General features: G+C 34.0%; 3 protein-coding genes and 1 pseudogene across 7 annotated transcripts; 1 reads left to right on the forward strand and 3 right to left on the reverse strand.

Moving 5' to 3' along the window:
- Nucleotides 1-1796: 1796 nt before the first annotated feature.
- Nucleotides 1797-6902, reverse strand: Iswi (nucleosome-remodeling ATPase imitation SWI). Its single transcript, XM_011062387.2, has one exon. It carries the CDS (start codon nt 5348-5350, stop codon nt 2327-2329), a length of 3024 nt encoding a protein of 1007 aa, XP_011060689.1. The 5' UTR covers nt 5351-6902; the 3' UTR covers nt 1797-2326.
- A 1449-nt stretch (nt 6903-8351) lies between these two features.
- Nucleotides 8352-15216, forward strand: LOC105149758 (ropporin-1-like protein). Of its 2 annotated transcripts, none has more exons than XM_087408904.1 (5): nt 8352-8691; nt 8760-9018; nt 9268-9455; nt 10778-11020; nt 11172-11496. In XM_087408904.1, exons 1-5 carry the CDS (start codon nt 8436-8438, stop codon nt 11186-11188), a joined length of 963 nt encoding a protein of 320 aa, XP_087265030.1. In that variant the 5' UTR covers nt 8352-8435; the 3' UTR covers nt 11189-11496. The 2 variants fall into 2 exon arrangements, with proteins under 2 accessions (XP_087265030.1, XP_011060694.2); XM_011062392.2 differs by lacking the exon at nt 11172-11496 and adding an exon at nt 14279-15216 and having other exon boundaries at nt 8354-8691.
- LOC147910914 (uncharacterized) lies at nt 11252-13669 on the reverse strand (annotated as a pseudogene).
- Gnptab (N-acetylglucosamine-1-phosphate transferase subunits alpha and beta) lies at nt 14577-21663 on the reverse strand. Of its 4 annotated transcripts, none has more exons than XM_087408771.1 (9): nt 20348-21663; nt 20154-20268; nt 19684-19843; nt 19043-19476; nt 18220-18431; nt 17349-18129; nt 16698-16869; nt 16418-16605; nt 14577-15125 (listed from the first exon to the last, which is right to left on the reverse strand). In XM_087408771.1, exons 3-9 carry the CDS (start codon nt 19834-19836, stop codon nt 14816-14818), a joined length of 2250 nt encoding a protein of 749 aa, XP_087264897.1. In that variant the 5' UTR covers nt 19837-19843; nt 20154-20268; nt 20348-21663; the 3' UTR covers nt 14577-14815. The 4 variants fall into 4 exon arrangements, with proteins under 4 accessions (XP_087264897.1, XP_011060691.2, XP_011060692.2 ...); XM_011062389.2 differs by having other exon boundaries at nt 19684-19923; XM_011062390.2 differs by lacking the exons at nt 20154-20268; nt 20348-21663 and having other exon boundaries at nt 19684-20113.
- Nucleotides 21664-21666: the final 3 nt, after the last annotated feature.

The raw sequence follows: 21666 nt of genomic DNA on the forward strand, positions 1-21666 counted from the left end.
TCGGCCACAATCTGACCATCTTCAGTAAAATCACAAATATTAGTAACGACGGCTGAATTCAATGTCAGATATATGTAAATTCTGCGTTTTACTAATATTTGTGATTTTACTGAAGATGGTCAGATTGTGGCCGAAACGTCTAAAGATTTTTTATTAATATAATGAATAATTAAATTTCAAAACAACATCCAGTGCTGTGGTTTCATGCTCCTTTTTTATATGTTTAAAGAAATTTTACATTCGGTTAATTTTTATATATTGGAATCATTATTTTTTCGCATAATTTGTTAGTTAACGAAAACAATATAAATATTTGTCTAATGTCAGTACCTTCATTTTAAAAATCTAAATGACTATGTGGCGTTCACATTTTTTTCATATATCAATAAATTCGAGCATCATAAATGTTCCTATTTTTCAACACATTCTTCACAATACATTCTGATATTTGCGATTAAACATTGGAGCATTACGCTTATAATTACTAAGCTTTCATATATAATAAGTATAATATAGTTTCGACAAATATTGACCAATATTTGACATATAAAACTTGAATATACAAACATTGTATTTCCTTTCAGGCAATTGTGGAAAGTAATCAAATTGCGATGATCAATAAATCTCATAAATATCAGAGTATAACATTATATATATACATATATATATATATATATATATATATATATATATACATGTGTATATATACACATACACCCACATATACATATATATAGTTATATATACATATATACATGTACAGTTGAAATAAAACATCCTTCATCCGTAAGTAAGATTTATTTATTATCAATATTCTAAATAATTTTTTTGCAAATTCTTATTTGACATGTACTGTGTATGTAAACTTAAATATAAAACTATCTAAGTGTTTACATTTTTATTAGAAACGCTATGGGATCCGACGTGTATTGAAAAGCTGCAATTTCCGAATGGAACACCAATTTTTCTCATTGAAAATAATCCATGATTGCATTTGAAATTGAGAATACGATGAAAAATATTATGGAGTAATGTTTAGCTCAAATCGATCAACTTATATATCATCATACATTATACCACTATTTTTTTTAAAGATTATATCATAAAAAAAGAATTTTTTTATGATATAAACAGCAATGATTCATTTTAATCTTAACAGGCAAATATTTTAAAAATATATAATTTTACCAAAAAACATTTCAAATAAAAGTTGTCTGATATAGAGGGAGATGTCCTTCTCTATACTATACAATTCGATAAGTATTGATCAGTATTTGACAGTATAAAACTTAAACATATAAAAATTGTATTTCTTTTCAGACAATTGTGGAAAGTAATCAAATAGCAACGATTAATAAATCTCATAAGTATTGAAATATAACATTATATATATATATATATATATATATATATATATATATATATATATATATATATATAATTTTTCTTCTGTAATGCTTTTTAGTAAAATTGCATATTTTTGAAATATTTGCCTGTTACGATTAAAATTAAATTATCCTGTGCAATATATCAATGAGACACAGGATTTTAATTAATATAAATTGTATGAATATCTTAATTCAATCAACATATAAATACAGGATAAATTTTAAAAATTATTGGAGCAACAAAGGAAAAGAATTTTCAATAATATTAGGTGTTGGAATTAATTCGTAGCGTTTTACAAGTGATGGGAAGTACTTTCATTAATGTATTTTTTAATGCTCATGTGAAATAAATAACATTCTTTCATTAAAAAACGCTACGAATTAATTCCAACACCTAATAACTTACAGTTTTGATAGATCCAGAGAAATAAATAGTGTATTTTTTTTACGTTTCTTTCTCTCTCTCTCTGTCGCTCTATCTTTCATCTCTTCAGACATCCGTGAGCACATGAAAACCATTTGCAATGTAAAGTTCTGCCTAAGTCCATCGGGAAGTATTGCGGCGTAATTATCGACAATTCCATAGCATCGACAAAATTTATTTAGTTTTGTAACACGATTTTCAGAGATCAATTATTGATAAAATGATAAAAAGTAGTTTGTATCGCTACAATTTGATGAGGCCTGATGAACTTGGCAGTCGTTACCTAAGAATACATTTCGTTTACAATGGAATATAAAATAGTAAGTCTGGAGTCACACATGGAGTATGTCTGTAGTGAAAATGAATAAAAAAATTGATGTAATTTTTAAATATAGAAAAAAGCGCCTTGTGTGAATACCCGTGGTCCGTATTTCAGTCATATTTAACGCACAAAAATCGTGATAAGTGTTCTAAAGAGTCCAGAGTGAGGCTCGCCGCATATATACTCAGTCGTTTATTTCTTCTTTTTCCTAGGCTTGTCTTGGGGCGCCGGCAGATTCTCCTTTCGCTTCGATGTTGGTTTTGTTCCTATATTGCTGCCCTTCTTCCTCCTTTCCTGCCTCTCGCGTTCCTCGAGTTCCTGATTCTCACGTTCTATCAAGGTTATCAGAGTATTGCAGCGACGCTGCAACTCCAAAGCGGTACGCGATTTGACAAACCAGTCAAAGCGGAACTGCGGGGCAGATCTTACCGTGGCACGAAGTTCCTCGTACACATTCTCCTTATCGAATCCGAGTTTGTGTAGCATGCAAACGAGAAATCGATCCTCCTCCTCGGTATAATTTTTGCCCTTGTTCGTGCCATAGGCTATCCTGAGCTGGTGAAAAGGCGCGCGATATCTAGCCATTTTCGCGTCCAGTGCTTTCTTGATGCCAGCTCGTCTCTGTATCTTGGCCTCACCGCGCTCGATCTGCGCCATCACGCGATCTATATCCTGCAGTTCGTGACAACGTTCCCAGAAAACGGCCGAATATTCCATAACTTCCTCCGGTGTTTTTCCTTCAACCTCCTTCGCAATATTCTCAATATCATCGCGACCATACTTTTCATTCGCCTTGATAAACTGATTAAAGTCCCGCTTGGTCCAGTTGGTGAAGCCCTGAAGCAGTAACTTCTCCTTCTCGGTAATTTCTTCGTCGGTGAGCGGCTGAGCGTCGTCAATTTTGCGCTGTTCCTCCTTCTGAATTCGGGCGGCGTCCGATCCAAGTTCAGGATTCTTCGGAACCTTGTAGCCGACTGTTTGTCTGAAATAATAAATCTCTTGATCCAATAGTTCGAAAAGTCGTGGCGGGAAGAATTGAAAATCCTGCACTATCGGTTGTTTCGGCGGTCTTGGTGCTTTCGGCGCCTTCGGCTCCGACACTCGCAACGCTTCTCTGAAATAAGCGTCGACGGCATAATTGGCTTTACGTTCGCGTTTGGGCGGCTCAATCCAGTTGCCTATTCCAAGGATCTTCTGTTTTTCACGATAATCTTCACCCTCAAATTGATATACAGAGTCTGTCGGTGCATCGACGGTAAAATTGCGTAACGAAGACTCTCCGAGGCTCTCGAGTTTCTGTTTCATCTCCTCCGTTTTCGCCTCGCCTTTCTGTAATATCGTATCAATATCCTCGTCGGTAATGGCGCTATCCTTGGACGCAAATACCTCGTTAGCACCGTGTCTGATCATATTTAACATCTCATCCTTGTTCAATGCCGTTTGTTTGGCATCGACTAATCGTCCCTGCTGTATAACGAGCTTATCCAAGCGCAACTTCACTTCGGCCCGCTCGACGATCTTCTCCTCCACCGTGTTCTCCGTGATAAACCTAAAAACTCGAACTTGCTTCTGTTGACCTATACGATGTGCACGATCCATCGCCTGCAAGTCCATCTGTGGATTCCAATCAGAATCGTAAATGATGACCACGTCGGCGGTAGCCAAGTTAATACCCAGTCCACCAGCACGAGTTGACAGCATGAAAATAAACTTTTCGCTACCAGGCGCGTTATACTCGTTTATCTGCCGCTGTCGATCTTCATGAGCCGTGTTGCCATCAAGTCGACAGTATTGGAAACACCTCCAATGGCAATAGTCTTCTAGAATATCCAACATTCTTGTCATCTGACTGAAAATCAAAACTCGAGATTCTTGCTGTTGCAATTTTGGCAATAATTTATCGAGTATCACCATTTTACCACAGTTGTAGACGAGATGCTCGTCAGTAGTGTATGGCGGTCCAGGTTCTGCACCATCAAATAAGTATGGATGATTGCAGCACTTCCGTAACTGCATCAGAATGTTTTGCAGTCTCATCTTCTCTATTTTTCCTGCACCGTTTACTATATCTATGTCCTTCATCAATACTTTGGTATACCATTCTCTTTGCATTTTACTCAAGCCGATGTATACCTTAATCTCTTTCTTAGGCTTAAGTCCCTTTTCTACCTCGGACTTCAATCTTCTCAGAAGGAATGGTCTCAGAACTGCATGTAACCTCTCGACTAAAGAATTATCACCTAAAAAGCTATTTGTATTAAACCATGAGTCAAAGTCATCAGAACTATTGAATACATCTGGTAGAAGGAAATTCAACAGAGACCACAGCTCGTGGAGATTATTTTGAAGTGGTGTGCCTGTCAAAAGAAGTCGATTGGTGGTCTTAAATTCTCTGAGGATCTCTGATAATTTAGACTTCTCATTTTTTATCCTGTGAGCCTCATCTATCACCATGTAGCGCCAATTGAACTTTTTGAATACAGATTTCTCCTTAATGACCATCTCATAAGATGTCACACACACGTCCCATTCTCCAGGCATCATCACGTCTCTTATAAAAGTATTCCTAGTCTCTGCATCTCCAATTAGGCAAACAGCTCTGAGTGTAGGACACCACTTCTTAAACTCGTTCATCCAATTGGCCAACGTTGATTTCGGTACAATAACAATGTGAGGTCCAGGGATATTACGAAAGTGCTTCATGTATCCCAGCAGGGAGATAGTCTGTAGTGTCTTACCAAGACCCATCTCGTCAGCCAAAATACCATTTATACCGTGCTCATAAAGCGATATCATCCAATTTAAGCCGCGTATCTGATAGTCACGCAACTCACCGGATTTTATGTAATGAGGGGATGATTCGAAGCGCGTAGTAGGCGCCACACTAGCATTACTCTCTGCCAGCAACTCTTCGTCCTCCTCTTGTTCGGTTTTACGATGTCTATGATCGCCGGAGTCTGATTTAGGAATCTCCGGCTGTTTTCTGGGCCTACCAGCTTTAACTTTCAAAGGGCTACCAGCTTTATCCTTCTGATTGTTCGTCATAAAGTGTGAGAAAATCTCAGTCTGTTTTAGCAAGTAATCGAATCGCTTGCTACGATCTGTCTCGAGCTTCGTTTCAAAATCGCCGCCCCTGGATGATGTGGTTTCTGCCGAGGACCCATTCGAGTTATCCCCGGTATCACCGGTATCCGCGTTCTCATCCGGCTTGGACATCTTGTCACACACAGTCTACACGCACAGTTTAGAGTGTGTCCTCCTCTCAAATCTTCACGGATCGTGTAATACTTACGTTAAGTGCTCACGTTAAGCACGGATTGTACGATTCACTTGTATATATATATATATATAGTTGATGACCACTTTGCTGGTCAGTCACGGTTGTTATCGACACATCAAAAGTGATTCAATACATCACATCAAACACTTCGCATGTGTACGGCATCACCATTAACCGCCATGTTATACCGGATTCTTTTACGCATGCGCAATAGTGCAACACATGAGCGTATACAGGTGCGTTCCGTTCAATTCCCTTGATTTCGTTGCACGCATAAAGACACATTTTCATGGATGTTAGTTGATGCGCGCCAAAAACGCGCGTTTTTATGATGTTATGTTATAGCGTTTTCCACTGGGAAAACTGATGCAACACTAGCGCCGAGTTAGGTTTAGTACCTAACCGAGTTAGGTTTAGATGAAAACTGCACTAGTGCAGTAAAAATGTAAGTTTAGTGTGTGCGATTCAATGGAATATATCATTAAACATCTATTTTATTGACATCTATTTTATAACACCCTTAAAAATACATATAACTATGTTCAAACTTAAATTACTTATTTTACAATATTTTGATTCATTAATTTATTTAAAACATTTTTTAAAATTAAATGTTTATACTTCAAGAGTTTTAAACGTCAAAATGTCATTGCATAGGTATTATTAGAAACATTGATTATGTAATAATATAATATCATATCAACATATCATATCTTAGCACGGACATAACCTCAATTTCAATTTTCAATGGTTTTCACTGACTTCAAAGATAGTGGAGCAAAAGTTGAACTCAGTGCAGGTTTTTTTGTACCAGTTTTCACAGTGGAACAACACAATTGCACTCAGTGCGCATCAGTGTTGCACAATCCAGCAAATGAAAATGGATTGAAAAGAATTGAAATGGATTCAGATTTTCAGAAATATTGATTCACGAAAATGAATGCTTTTCAATTCTGAATGCATTTTTATTCATTTATTATAGGAATTGCATGGAGCATATCTCTATGCCTTTCAATCTAAAAATAATATTAACTTTTTCTGTGTAAAAACACACAATTGTGATAACTATTCAATTCAAAATTTTGAATAAGAAATGCAGTTTTTTAATCCAATTGCATCCAATTGCATCTAATTGAATCCAATTGAATCCAATTAAATTTAAAAAAACCTATTCGCTATTTTTAAAATACGCATTCGGAAAGAAATTTCAATAGAAAAAAATTTCAATCCATTTTAATCCATTCTCGTTTGCTGGGTCAATATTCACAAAGACGCGAACTTCCGTAAGGCCGAAATCAGATTACGTATTGAAGAATAAGATTGAAGATTGAAAGATTGAAGTTTGACCTATCAGAACAAAAGGAGCCAAAATTTCTTTGTCCTCATTAGTGTAATTTCAATCTTTAATCTTTAATCAATTTTCAATGCATAGTCTGATTCCGGCCTAAGAATGTTGGTCTTTAATAGGCTGCAGTCGATTTGGATGCTCACGCGCTTTAAGCGCTTGTAATCATCATTCTGTCTTTGGGTGCGGTCTATTTGACGCTACAAATGCTTCAAAACTTTTGATTGACCAAAAAAGGAAGAAAGAATTTTATCAATTGCCCAATCAAAAAATACTTCGAAGCATTCGTAGCAACAAGTGGAGCCTTTATCACAGCCTTTATCGTTTATTAGACGTAAAATAAGAATAGACATAAGTACTGAAAAGCGCTGAAAGCGTTTAAATGGAGCTATACTATCTCGGTCGTTGAACTTTTGTTCACAACCAATTCATCTTTCTTCCTTTTCTTTCCTTCTGGAGAGAAAGGACAAAAAAAAGGGGAAAAGAATGAACTAGTGCAAAAGTTCAATTAAAAAGAACAAGCCTTGTATGTAATGCAGTGCATTAATTCGTTGGGTTATAATAGAGGCCCGACTTAAAAATAAGAAAATGCAGTACTAAAGTTAATAAAAAATTCTGACAAAATTCTTAAAATTCTATGAGAAAAAAATAGATGATTTTTGTCTCTTGTAGTTTTTCTAGATTTTTGTCTCTTGCAGTCTTCTAAAGTTGATAGTATTTGAGTAAAAAATAAACGTCGATAAGTCGGGTCGCTACTATGACCCAACGAATTAAAGCATTGTACTAGTTCAGAAAATGCAGCAATAAAAAACAGACCTATTCAGAACTTCAGTGGAAAAAGAACAGACCTCTTATATGAGGATACGTAATTGAACATGGCGCTGCATTTTGCTGCATTTAAACGTGAAATAGGTAGTTAGTAAACAAGTTTGTAATACATACATACGTAAATAATGTAAAAAGTATAGGATAGAACTACCAATTATATAGAAAAGATAAAAGTTCTTTTATCGTCTGGTTTAGAATATTTTATTAAAAGAGTAAATCTTAAGTTTCAAATGATGTGTGTGTGCGGACGTTATCTGATTAAGTAACATCTCTTAATGGATTATATTTAATTAATTTAATTTAATTTCCGTGTTTGGTAGCGAAAAAGCTATTATAGAATATAATTGATTAAACGAATGCATATAATTCAGAATCAGAAATCATTATTTCAAAACAGTGTTTATATTGTAAAGTTAAAGACACTTCATGGATATTGTCGAAAATAATTACTTACCTTTTCTCGTCATTAAATTAACATATTCTATAATTATTCTTTTTCTTATAATTAGTTATATTTTTTATTTATATAATAAATTTTACTGCTACATTAATTTAAAAAGAAATAGTGCGATTACGATGTAAATTTAGCATATTTAAAAAAATAATTATATATGTGTATAGAATAAGACCTATCAAATGGCACAATTTCATTTTTTTATATTTGAAAAAGAGCTAATTGTAAGTCCATTCTGCTAATTAAAATTTAAAATCATTTTTACATGAATCACACACTGCGCGCTCGCGCGTCAAGCCGTCGTCGACGATGGTTTCCCGGACAACGAGGATCACTCAGATGCACAACAATCGACCGAGCCGATCCGTGGAGGACGACGATTGTTGTTGCGAGGATGTCGTTCGTCGAGAAGCCGACGTTCGGGCAGGAGATCGCGGTGCCAGCTAGACTGCCGATAATCCTGAAGCAGTTCTGTAAGGCTGCGATACGCACGCAGCCTTACGATCTGCTCAAGTGGTCCAGCTCGTACTTCCGCGCTCTAGCTGATGGCGAGGAGCCGCCGATTAAGTCGCGACTCGAGTACCCGCCACCGAGCACGGCTTCCGGTTTGACCTTGGGCTTCCTCAGGGTGCTATTGCGGCAGTTTGGAAGTATGGCGCGAATATGAAAAACCGATCCTCAATAAGATATATTTCATTGATACGGTAATCTTTTTCAGATTACAACAAGACGCTTCCGATCGAGACAATCTTGCGTCGCTGGGACTGCCTCTGCCTAGATCATAAGGATTTCGATACGATACTTGCGATCGGAAGATTCCATCATACTTGCCAGGTGAAGAAGTTCCTTGCCATAGCGGTGGGTCTGCTCGGCGCCAATCTCACCGAGACAATGATCATGGTTTGCCAATTGTTTAGTCATGAGCCAGACGGAGGATCTGCGATGATCCCGCTCACTTTGTTTATGGAGATATACGAGTAAGCTCGGCATAACACACACAATACCGGTTATTTCTCTGATTCCTACAGATTCCTATATATGGCTGCGTTCAATAGAAAAATTAGCTTTGTAACTATTGTAAAATTTTTTAATATTTTTAGTTCCTTTGGATCTAAAAGGACTGGATCTAAAAGGACAATCATATAAAAAAATTTTATGATTAGAAAGCTGCTTTTTTATTAAACATAGCTATTAATGAATATCTATTTAATGTTCGAAATGAATAGATATTTAGCGGGACTTGCATGCGATGGCAATGAGAAGAACACGTTCGACCAGGATACAACAGAACGTACAATGTGCAAAGAGAGTTCCGTTGATCATACAACATGCTCTGTAAATAGCCAAGATACCGATGTGGACATTAATTTAGATTCGGAACTGATATTCAAAGATGAGGTTGATCTATCGAAAAGTATGTTATTCGACTACATTAATTCTTATATATATTCTTATATTTTCGTCCAGATTGAAAGAAACATTGTCGGAAATATCCCTGATAAAAAATTCTATTTTTAAAAATTTAATTGTTAAGATTTTAAATTTATAAAGACTCAGAATGTATATATATGTATGGAAAATTATAGAAAAGATGAAAACTTTCACAGCATTTTAAAAAAATGTTCTAATTTAGATAAAATATCTGAGAAATTTTTTCAAAAGTTATAAAATTATAAAGAAATTGAAAAATTCTCAAATATATGTAGAAATTCTGAAAAATTATGGGAAAAATTTTAGAAAGTATTTTTATCAAGTTGTAAACAATACATCCAACAAAATTCAATTTTAAATTCGAAAAAGAATATTTATCAGTAATATTTTATTGGATATACAATATTATCTTACATAATGTCATCGAGTATTAAGAACAAGTATTAAGAACAATTCTAAAATGTAAAGTGACATCGATGACATTCTTTACGAAATATTTTTGATATTAAGACATTAAAAATTAGAAATTAAGATTAGAATATTGACGATTGCTGTCAATATATGAACGCACATATAACTTTTGTTTACATGATTTGTGATATAGAGCTACATATTTAGTTGTTGAAATGTTATTCTGTATAGTTCTTTTAAATTATTATCTTTTTCATAGAATAAATAAAATATGCTATCGTATAATTTAAAGAAAACTTCACAAAGATATGTCTGTATTATAAAATCTCGCATATTTTATTAATATCATTGTCCCTCTATTTTTCACATAATCTTTATTATCACAGTTCAGTTTATTTATTATAGTAAAACATATTTTTAAACTGGATCGAATCTGAAATTTTTTTTTTAAGATCTCTTACCTAATATTATATAAGCAGAAAAAAATTAATAAATCGTTATTGTTATTTTAATGTAAAATTTACATTAACATTTTAAAAATGTGATAACAAAAGTAATCAATACTGTTGTCAAATACATTATCGAATACATATTAAGTAATAAAAATGATAGTCATTGAAATTTTATCATCCGTAATTCATTTTCTACATTTTTGTTATTTATTATAATATTAATGTTTCTTAAATATTTATAGTCGATTCTTGTATTTAAGACTGTCTTAAGTACAGTCTTAAGATGTCATGAATTAATCAAAGAACCGCATTAGCATCTTGAGACATTACTTAAATGACCTTAAAATAAGAATCGATTATGAATACCTTAGTCTGAACGAAGCTTTATTTTTTTTTAGCTCATGCTAGTTGAACTTACTTATTTAAATTCCACATTTTGCAGCTGATCTGTCAACAGAGTTGATAGAGAATAGTTCATTCGAAGGAGAAACTACTACTAATTATGAAGAAAAGGGAGATAAATCTTTGACTAATCAAAAAGATGATAGTTCGATTGGTAAAGATAGCACAGATATTAATGATATGATCAGTAAAAAATTCTGTGGAGTAAAAGACGCCAATAGTGATAGAAGTTTATCTTCTGGAGTAAAGGATGCGAAAATTACTTGCTTTCCGAATGTGCCAGGTAACTAATCCTCTTATATTTTACAATTAGCTGTTTGAGTGATTATAAAAATCTGTACGAAAAATATGATACGTTTATGCCTCTTGTTACACGTAAAAAAATGTAGATATTTAAATATAAAATTTTTACTATACTTCTATTCATTTTTAAGGGGGGAAACCACAGTAGAGCACGAAAAAGTAAGTATATTTTCGGGAATTTTTTTGGCTCAATGAAATGATCAATCAAAAATTTGTAAAAGCATTATAATATTATGAATGAAGTACAAATAAGAATTTTTTCATACATTTTTGGTACAAAATGGCGGCTGTGCCGCACTTGTCCGATGGCGCCTATTTTTGAAGGAGGGACCATGGGCGGACATCTAGAGTCCTTAATTTTTGACCTGGAACAAAAAATGACAGTTTTTTAGGTTCTATATATCAATAGCTATGGAAGTACGTAGGATTTTTTCGATATAGTAATTTTTCGCAAAATAGTGTACGTTTTAAGGAAAACTTGCAAATTTAACAAAAAAAAACGTCATAAAATTGATAAAAAAAAAACCATGTAATATAAAAAAAAATCCTACGCACTTCCATAGAGAAAGGTATTCTGAATATACTGTCAAAATTTGAAACCGATCGGTAAAGATTTATTCGAGTTATGTGTCCGCCCAGTTTAAAAAAAAGTGGTTTCGAGAAAAACGCGTTTAAAGTTTTAAGTACTGTAAAATCATATAATATTTTTATATACCTCTAATCTGCGATGCCTGCGCCATACAATTGGCCTTCTTCATCTATCTCCTGCTCTTGTTTGGCCTTTCGAATTGTTTTCAGATCGATGCGGGCCTGTTTTGCGCCACTCAAAGATCGTTCCGCTTTCTGTATGCGTTTCTCATCCAAGTCCATACATAGTGACTTTTTGGGCCAATTTTCATGCCCATGACCTGGATTATATGTAAAATTGATATTAATCCGTCATTAAAAACACACGAAGCGATGTTCGTAGCAATGTCGATGATTATTTTGTCGGAATTCATAGTTTTCGGAGCCATCGCCCACACTGTCGAATTGAAGCTCTCATTGCTGTTTTGAGTGAAACCCCCGATGCAGCGAGTGAGAAGATCATCCGTAGTGAGTTGTTCGTAAACTGGCTTAATTGCTTCATAAACTATATCAGACATTGGTGATTTGTGCGTATAGGTAGCCAAAGTGTTAGAAGATTTCGCCCTTTGCCACGAGCACCATGAATTTTCTCCAGTCGGGCAATCGTCGTGTTGGGGATGGTTATCCGTAGATATTTTGTGAAGTAATGGCCCATATAGCTGTCTTCATTTTTTCGACTGATTCGCAATTTCTACGAATAGCTAACCCGAAATATATTGACAGTTCGTCGATCAGTTTGCCTGTCAATTTCCCTTTTCCTCCCAAGCCTTTTGTGCGTTTCTTCAAATTACGGAGGTGGATGCCCATGCGTTTTTGTACGTGATCTACGCATTCCTTTTTAGTTATCGTCACGTTTTCGTACGGTTTAGCATCTGTGACACCTTTGAAGGTTTTCGAATCTCCATCGCCTACATAACTTACATACTGCACATCATGCAATGCTTCAGAGCGCTGGAACATTTCAATGACTGCATCCACCTCCATTTTTCCAGCCGATCCCTCGTGATTTGCTTCGCAATTGTCCACATGATTTTCTGTCCATTCCCTGTATTCGACGGTGTGTTCTTTTTTCGCCCAGAATTCGCATGATTTGCAGTATTTTGATTTCACTAAGCATCAATAATTTTACCAGTGTGCCAACCGATAAGTGAAACGAAACCATACAGAGATGAAAAGCCGCGTTTTCGCCATGATCCATCGCGCGACACCGTGATTCCGTTTTTTTCTCCATTCTCGACAGAAAGTCTTTTTTCTCCTTTCGCTGCATTTGACAGACTCCCCTCGGAAACGATTTTTGTTGCATTAGAAATATTTTCAATGATCCTGTCATAAACCGATTGATAGACCGGGCGGGGCAGTTCCATAAATGCACAAAATTTTCGTATGCCTTGCAAACCAACACCAAGCAATCGCATGGCAAGAATAATTCTGCGATTAATTTCGTAGGCATTCTTGATATATGGGCAATTCGGTATTTCTGTCACATTTCTTACAGGATACAACAATTTTAAATCCTAATCCTCGTTTACTACTTTCTGTGAAACTCACTTCAGAGTGACACACTTTACACACGACGATATTGGAAATGGCGGCAAAAACTGCTACAAAATTTACGATATTATAGCCAAACATAGGATCCCATTCAATGTCGGTAACATCTCGCCCTTTCAATTTCTTTGCCGATGCGCTGACGTCTAAATCCTCCGACTTTTCTATTTCATAGCGATTCAACGGTCGCTTGTTTTTCTTTGTCGGTCTTTTTTCGTACGAATTATAACCTTTTGCACCTTTCTTTTCACGATAACTCTTTCTCTCACTCATAGTTTTCAATAATCACTGCTTATTATCATTATTATTCGAATATTATGGAACGTATACACGAGGCGAAGCGAAGCGAAAAAGCGTCCGTTTCAACAATTGACATTCGGTTTACTAACGTTACACATGTGTTCTTTGAATGTATATTACATATGGTGATACTTATAGGCATTCTTAAGTACTATAGACTTTTCGGAGGGAAGTTCCTTCTCCATCGACTGCCATTATATCTGCTCCCGTATTCATAAATTACAGCGCGCGCCGGAATCATAAAAGGCGCTCGGAGCATACCTGAGAGGCGTTGCCGCAGAATGGAAAATTTGGGTATTCCGAAATTTTTGCGGCACTCCATCTTTTGGTATGTTATTCTTAAGACCCTAAAGCATCTTATAAGCGAAAAAAAATTTTTTCGATTTTTTCAAACTTTTACTGTGGTTTCCCCCCTTAATAAATTGAAAAAAAAAACTTTGGTTGATGTTCATAATCCATTTTTATTACAAGGCCATCTTAAGTAAAGACATAATACGGCCTTCTGATTGATTTGTGACATTTTGAGACTAGTTAATAAATGATTTTGAATATAAGAATCAACTATGAATACCGCCCATAGATTTTTAGAATTAGAAGCTGACAATGAACATATTATCATTATATAAACTTGCCATGCTGATAAAACTTTTTTAATAAAAATATGGAAAAAGTGAGCAGCGTGATCATACTTGTGTGACTCAAACAGTTAATAATCGTCCACTAATTTGTTACTTATCCATTAGAATCTAAAATTGAAATATAGGTATAGGACTACGTTTGTCAGCCGAGCGAGTTGCAAACGTAACGGCATGGATGCTCGAGTGCGCGAGACTGCAAGAGGGTATGGTCGGACCGCGAAATATTCGACACACGAACTGTCCATCTTTACATGAACGATCGATATCAAAGTCATGATAACGTCTCGTTCTTTCGTAACAATGAATGCGAAGAACACAATTACGAAACGTAACTGGCAAGATTATCTTTGATCTAGAGATGTGAATTATCGCATACCTTTAGTTAAACGTTCTTATATACATACATATATATAAAATTGAATCTTTTATGATTATAAAAAGCATTTATTGTAGCACAGAAATATCGTTATCTAGCTTTAGAAAATGTTGAATCAAAAAATTCTCAACAGACAGATCTTCCGAATATAGACGAATGTTCTTAAACTTATTTAATTCATAAATTACTTATATATAAATCAACATTACGTATTATATTGATGATTAACATTATTAGTTTCATTGTATAAATCTATACACATTAATTTAGAATTAATATTGATTCTTCACACAAGAAACGTAGACAATTCTCGAGTTCTGCACAATCTGCGCATATGATGATAGAGTACGTGATAGAACGTAAGCATAAGGAGCAACGCTAGAAGGCACAGTAATAAGTTTCTAGCTTTAGCACGACTTGTTCTCCATTCAAGAAGTTTGTGTAGATGGGAGAAACGATTTCGATATTGCGACGGTAATTCGAAAGTACTTCGTAGCGGATATAGCGAACGATAAAAATCGTTTAACAAAGCGCGAACGATTTCGTTCTCAGAACGTCTAATAGGGTCCATGTCATCGTTCAAACAGATAAACTTCCTGAAAGAATTAATACATATTATATAAATCGTTCCTATATATGTGAATTGTTCCTATTTAAAAGTATTTAAGAGAAATAGAAAAAAAGAAAGATATATTATAATATATAGCAGGCCTATCCAAAACTCGGTTCGTGAATTGAAATGTTTCCACCTCTCCGCCGTGCTGTCTCGGTAAAGTAAAAGTGAAAACAATGAAAAGTACAGATAATAGGGAACAGGGAATAATGAGCCATTCGATCAGAGCTTCGGGATATAAATTCGATATACAGGGTGTGCCAAAAGTCTGGATACATTCAAATATCTCATAAACGATGCATTTTAGAAAAAATGTTGCTTACAAAAGTTGTAAGGCTTAAAAAGACGCATTCAATGATAGTAGTTATTTGACCTAGAATAGCGTTGTCAAGGTCATATCAAGGTCAACGTGAATTTTTTTAAATGGAACCTCCCCTTTTTCATTACATATTCTTGTAGTTGAGTCAAGAGCTTTCCAAAACATTTGGCCTGACCTTGACAACGCCTTTTTATCTAGACTTTTGGTTCACACTGTATGAATTATACTGAAACAAACTTACCACTACAAACGTTCATGGAACAAAAAATGTGGAACAGGCAACTAAGAACAATTTTTTATAGGCATTGGATTTCCATTGCCTATAATAATTGTTAACAATAATAATGAGAAAACACCAAAAATAATTAGAGATAATTTTCGCATTGTTTGTTTTAGAAAAAATCAAATTTGGAGAAATGTAAAAAAAATTACTCATACGTAATTATAATTTTATATATAATTATATATGAGCAATTTTTTTACATTTCCCCAAATTTGATTTTTTTTGTCTTAGAAAAGGAAGAGAGTTCTGATAAGTCTGGATACATTAAACTGCTGTTGGCACTTCTGCGAGTTGATCGTCGATTAATTTAATCAGAAGTCGGTGAAAGAGGCCTATCTGTAATCAGTAACTGTTTTTTTATTTTGCCTCTGTCCGCGACACCCATAATGATGCTATACCAATCTTCTTCAAATTTCCTTGTTTCTTATTATAGAAAATATGAATATTCTCATACAGTATAAAAGTGTAATGTTGCTATAGTAATATTGCTGCAACGTTGCATACTGTAATGACGTTTGTAGACAGATCTGAATTCAGACGAAGTGCTAATCTAGCTTTTGTTAATAACGCTCTACCGAGACAGCACATCAAAGAGATAGAAGCGTTTTGACTCATGACACGAGTCATTTTATACAGGCCTGATATATAGTATGGATGTGAGAGAGACACGTACTTGGGATCCCTCCGAATTTCATCGAGCAATTGTACCGTTAAGGAAACATTGCTGGTCAACATCTCGAAAATTTCATTTTTGCCGGTTTTTATTATTTCATGCGGATACCGGCTACTTTTGCCGAATTTTGATTGAATCTTTCTAAAAACTGTTTCACAGTTCAATATCAATTCTTTAGAAACTATCGGCTGTGAATAATAAAAACAAAGGATTACAATGTTTTAATCGTTATTATATCAAATATTAAGTTCTCTAAATGAAGAGTGTAATTCATACTTACGAGAGTAGAATCTAGGTATCTTTCTCCTGGTGGAACCTCAACAATTTTTGATAGATTCATGCGATGTGAACAATTTATTATCTCACTTTCGAATTCTATAACTAAATTATAATCGAGTGGTAGTGGATATAATCTCGACAAAAGCGTCCTTATTTCTCTGTCCGACCAAGTTCTAAAAACATCGATTGATTTGTGCGCGCGCGCGTATGCGTGTGTATGTATATACAAACTACCGAAAAGATTTATATAAAGTGGCCCACTATTTTAATATTTCGCTCCCAGACTTCAGTTTTTGATTTTAGAAAAAAATGTTTTAGACAAAAGTAGAACATGTTCATGCTGATGAAAAACGTACTAAATACTTTTATGTAGTTAGAGATGTAGCAGAATAATTAGAGAGATCACTTTACAATATAAAAAAAAATCATATAATTCCATTTAAAAAAGTTTAAGTGACCTTCATATTTTTTTGACGTTTCCCTCAAGAAAAACAACATGAAATATGTTTCTCTCGAAACCGTTTCATTTTTGTCTAAAACATTTTTTTCTAAAATCAAAGATAAAAAATTTTAGAGGTGGGATATTAAAATAGCCCGCTTTGTATAATTCTAATCAATATCAATTTGATAATCATTGCTAACACGTTCTTACCGTGATTTATCAGTGTCAAACATGTCGAACATCTCCCCGACGGATATCTTTCGTTTTTCACTATATAAAAAGTAAAAATAAGAAAATGCAAATTGCATGTCTTCGGAATCTCTCACTTTATGACTAGATGTTTTCTTAAATTCTGACTCAAATTTCTCTTGCATATTATTTACGATCCATTTATCTATTAAGTGTGGCATGTGTGCTGGTACTCTCCTTCGTTCAAAGCCATAAGCGGCATTATATATCTTATTAACATATAACAAAGACTCTGCATAAGTGTCCAGTCCTCGTGCATTACGTTTCCATTGATTAGGATATGCAAATTTGTCGAATTTAATTGAATTATTGGACTGTGCCACATTCATGATATTACGATAATGTTTTAATCGTTTAATATGATATGCAGTTTTGTTCGAAGTGTTTGCATGTAAAAATTTGGAATATACAGGCTTAAAATCTCTCGTAAGTTTATAATTCTTTTCATCATTAAATTTCATACTTCGTACTTGTAATTCCCTAGAACTACTATTTCCAAGATCGTGAAACTTATAGATCGGCTCAGAAGAAATATTAAAATTATATGAATGCAATGTTTGCGTTTCGGATACTTTGTGTGCATCTTTTCGTGATGAATAAACGTTTTTTTTGCGTAATATACTTAATAGTTTCAACTCATTATTATTTTCATGAGAATCTTGCAGATACTTGTAAGGATAATCATCTTCCTCTTCCATTATTTCGCTATCTATAGGTACATCAGTCATTTGACAGTCTCCGCCTATGCAATTCATCGGAATAGACAATGTTCAAACAATTCATTAAAAATGTATTCATGTGTATCATCATTATAAAGGAATAATTTAGTCACCATCAAATTCGCATAATGTCGTATTACAAGCGTAGTCACATGATCCGTCACCGACCCATGCCCATGGACAGATTTCAGAGCAATCAGGAACCCACCATGCCAGGTATATTTTTTGTCCACCCGCTTGAGTTACAAAGTCCTCTGGCCAGATTTCGGCACCTAACATGACATCGTCGTTAAAATATAAAAATTTATCAGAGACTCCAGGTATCCTGGAAGAAGTAAAATAAATGTTGCATGTCTATATGTGCAGTTGTTACATGTGAGTAACCAATAGCAAAAGCAGCTATATCCAAAAATATAAAAAAATTAGATTTTGAAATCCCTGGATCAGATTTTGAAATTCCTTTTTTATTACAAATTGAATGTTTAAAAAATGTGCTGAAACAGTTACAAACCTTATAAAGTGAATTGAAGCTAATTAAAAAAAAAAAGTTAAATTATCCCTATTGTATGGAGATAAGTGCAACAAAAGTTAAATCTCTTTAAATTTATATTGCAAATGCAGTTATATCCATCCATTATATTTAATAAAAATCATAGACATTTTATTTCACAATCGACTAAAATTTTCAGCTGCTAAAATCAGTTAAATGTATTCTATTTTAATAAATAGAAATTGTATAGAAATTATATTTCTTAGATTGTATACACGTTATACACGTTTTGTTAATTAAAAATAATTATTTTTTCTTCATTTTTCAAAAAGAAAATCTTACTAATAGCTTCAATGAGAAAAATTTTGTAAAAGTTTATTGCTCTTGCTTCAAAAAAATGGAGATAACAACTTTTGCCAATGGGCTACCGATGTAATGTATCTCACATTTCCAAGCACCTATGAATATGACTTTCAATAGCAGGACTAGAAAAAGTTGGTAAATCGCTTTTATTCAGAAAAATATCTTCATGAGTGACTAGAGTTATCCGAGGATTATCCATATCGAGCCAACTTGGTATTTGCCCGTTGGTAACGATGTAAATATGTCTCACCCAGGGTGCATACATTTCCAACGATCGTAACGAATAACGCAACTCGTCTTTATCACTGAATCTCGAAGTTACGGCACTAAGATCCACAATGGAAACATGCTTCTGAAGGCTTTCTAAAAACATTGGATCAGATCCATTTACCCAAGTATATACTACATCTATAGGAACATGTTGACACAATTTGTTTTGGAAAGATTTTCCCAGGATATTATCGTTGAAGGAATGAAAAACTGCTTCGTATTTTTCCTTGCTCCATATTAACCATACCTATGTAATAAAATATTAATTTGTTTTATCAGATATTTCAATATATAAAATATTTTATTTTTCATGTATATATGTAATATATACATGTTGAATAAAACATTTCAGTTAAAAGATTAAATTATTTAAAGTATATTTAAAGTATAAACTTCTGTTGTTATCTGGATGTATTTATATGATATGCATAAAGAAAATAAAGGTTATTCTAACCTCTCCAAAATGTACTATGCCGATGAATATGCAAGTAAACGCCACCAATATCACAAGCAATGAATATTTATACGAAAGCAAATCGTAACACCGTCGCTGTATTAACTTCCATGTGCTCATTATATTGATAAAGACGTTAGATGCAATTAGCATCACCAAGCTGCGTCCAGCAGAGAAAATCACTACATGAGCATTTTACGCCATGGTGGAAAGACGAAAAGTAAGTCTGTTAGGCCCATTCTGTAACTTTTAACTTGTGAATAGTACTCAGTAAACGAGAATGGATTAAAATGGATTAAAATTTCTTTAATGCGTACTTTAAATCCATGAAAATGGATTGGATCTGAGCTGACACTAGTTTTATATTCGAAAAAAAAAAGAATATTTAAGTGTTACAAATTTGATTCCTTAGACATTTATAAAAATTATATCTGAAATTAACTACTTAAAATTGGTATTAAAAAACGCACCTTAGTTGGGATTCGAATCCGAAGATCTCTGGATTATGAATCTTCTACATTATCCGTAACACTATCTTTTTAACTAATAAATGTGTTATTCATTCCCTACTTCAAGTACAACCAGCTAAACCAGTGCATGAAATTATATACATATAATAAAAATATCATTATTTAACAAATATAATAAAATATAATCAATTTACATTACTATGAGACAACATTGACTGCGTTCAGCAGAGAAAGCAGCTTTGCAGCTATTATAAAATTTTTGAATATTGGTTTTGCCCTTAGTTCCTTATTGAATCTAAGTGTATAAACCAATCGTATTCAAGAATTTTATAACAGTTGCAAAACTGTTTTTTCTGCTAAATGCAGCCAAGTAAGTGTCGGATAATTTAATCTCGCTTGGCCGATGTGATCAGCGATGTGATGTAATATTCGGGCTGTGTTCCACTTGGCTTGCGTGTGTCCACATCGATCATTCATTTTACTTCTAATCAAAGAGAAACAAAAGAATATAGCTCAATTATTTTTACGTTACTTTTTTGAACTTAGATTAAAACGAAAAATTTCCTACTTATAATTTTTAAATAATTTAAGTAGCATTTATGGTCCATTTTAAAAGAAAAACTTTTTTTTATTCAATTAGATTGGAAAAAACTGCATTCAGAATTTTGAATTGAGCAGTATTCACGATGTATAGAAATGGCTGATATTTTAGATTCAATTAATTGAAAAATTGCATTTCCTATTCACAATTTTAAATTGAGTAATATTCACGATGCACAGAAAATGCTAATATTATTTTTAGATTGAAAGGCATAGAAATATGCAATTCCTATAAATGAATAAAAATGCATTCAAGATTCAAAAGGATTCGTTTTAATTTATGAAACCGTATTTCTGAAAATCTGAATCCATTTTAATCCATTTCAATCCTCATTTGCTGGGTACGGAAGCTGCGTTCGTTTAGGCGCTTACAGCGCTTGTAAGCACCAAATTGTCTTTGTTTAATAAACAACAAGGCTGAAACGACATTTTAAGCGTTGTGAGCATCAAAGCAAACACAGTCAGAGTAATAAGTAAGACTAAGAAATTGACCAATCATAATATCGATTATTCTTCCCACATTTGACTGCGATTGGTTAATTTTTTTTCTTCTTGCTCCGTGTATTATAAATGATGCATCACATGAAAAATCCGGGATGGCCTCTCAGGTTTCTCTCTACTAACTTGGGCTATATTCTGTAATTGTTTTACATTCCTACCGACAGTTATCGGTTTTGTTGCGCAGCTTTTTCACCATATAAAATATCTGCGCACCGACAACTGTCGATAGGCGTGTCAAGACAGTTACGGAATTGCATCCTTGCTCAATTCAAGCGGTTGAATTTGATTGGATGTAAGTACAACAACCAGTCATGATCATTTGCTCAGCGAGAGACTAGCCGATTTGTCAACTTGAACGCACCCAATTTGACATCCAATTTGACATCATATACCACTATGTTGTTGCAGTTAT

Source organism: Acromyrmex echinatior, chromosome 1, assembly GCF_024713525.1.
Source record: "Acromyrmex echinatior isolate Ae372 chromosome 1, ASM2471352v2, whole genome shotgun sequence".
Classification (NCBI taxonomy): Eukaryota; Metazoa; Arthropoda; class Insecta; order Hymenoptera; family Formicidae; genus Acromyrmex; species Acromyrmex echinatior.

Coding starts and splice junctions, on each gene's coding strand:
- Iswi (XM_011062387.2), bottom strand. CDS start 5,350: ATGTCCAAGCCGGATGAGAACGCGGATACCGGTGATACCGGGGATAAC.
- LOC105149758 (XM_011062392.2), top strand. CDS start 8,436: ATGTCGTTCGTCGAGAAGCCGACGTTCGGGCAGGAGATCGCGGTGCCA. Junction 9,456..10,777: donor TGAGGTTGATCTATCGAAAA/GTATGTTATTCG, acceptor CACATTTTGCAG/CTGATCTGTCAACAGAGTTG. Junction 11,021..14,278: donor TTGCTTTCCGAATGTGCCAG/GTAACTAATCCT, acceptor ATTGAAATATAG/GTATAGGACTACGTTTGTCA.
- Gnptab (XM_087408771.1), bottom strand. CDS start 19,836: ATGCTAATTGCATCTAACGTCTTTATCAATATAATGAGCACATGGAAG. Junction 18,432..19,042: donor ATTCATAGGTGCTTGGAAAT/GTGAGATACATT, acceptor TACTTCTTCCAG/GATACCTGGAGTCTCTGATA. Junction 16,870..17,348: donor TTTGACACTGATAAATCACG/GTAAGAACGTGT, acceptor CGATGTTTTTAG/AACTTGGTCGGACAGAGAAA.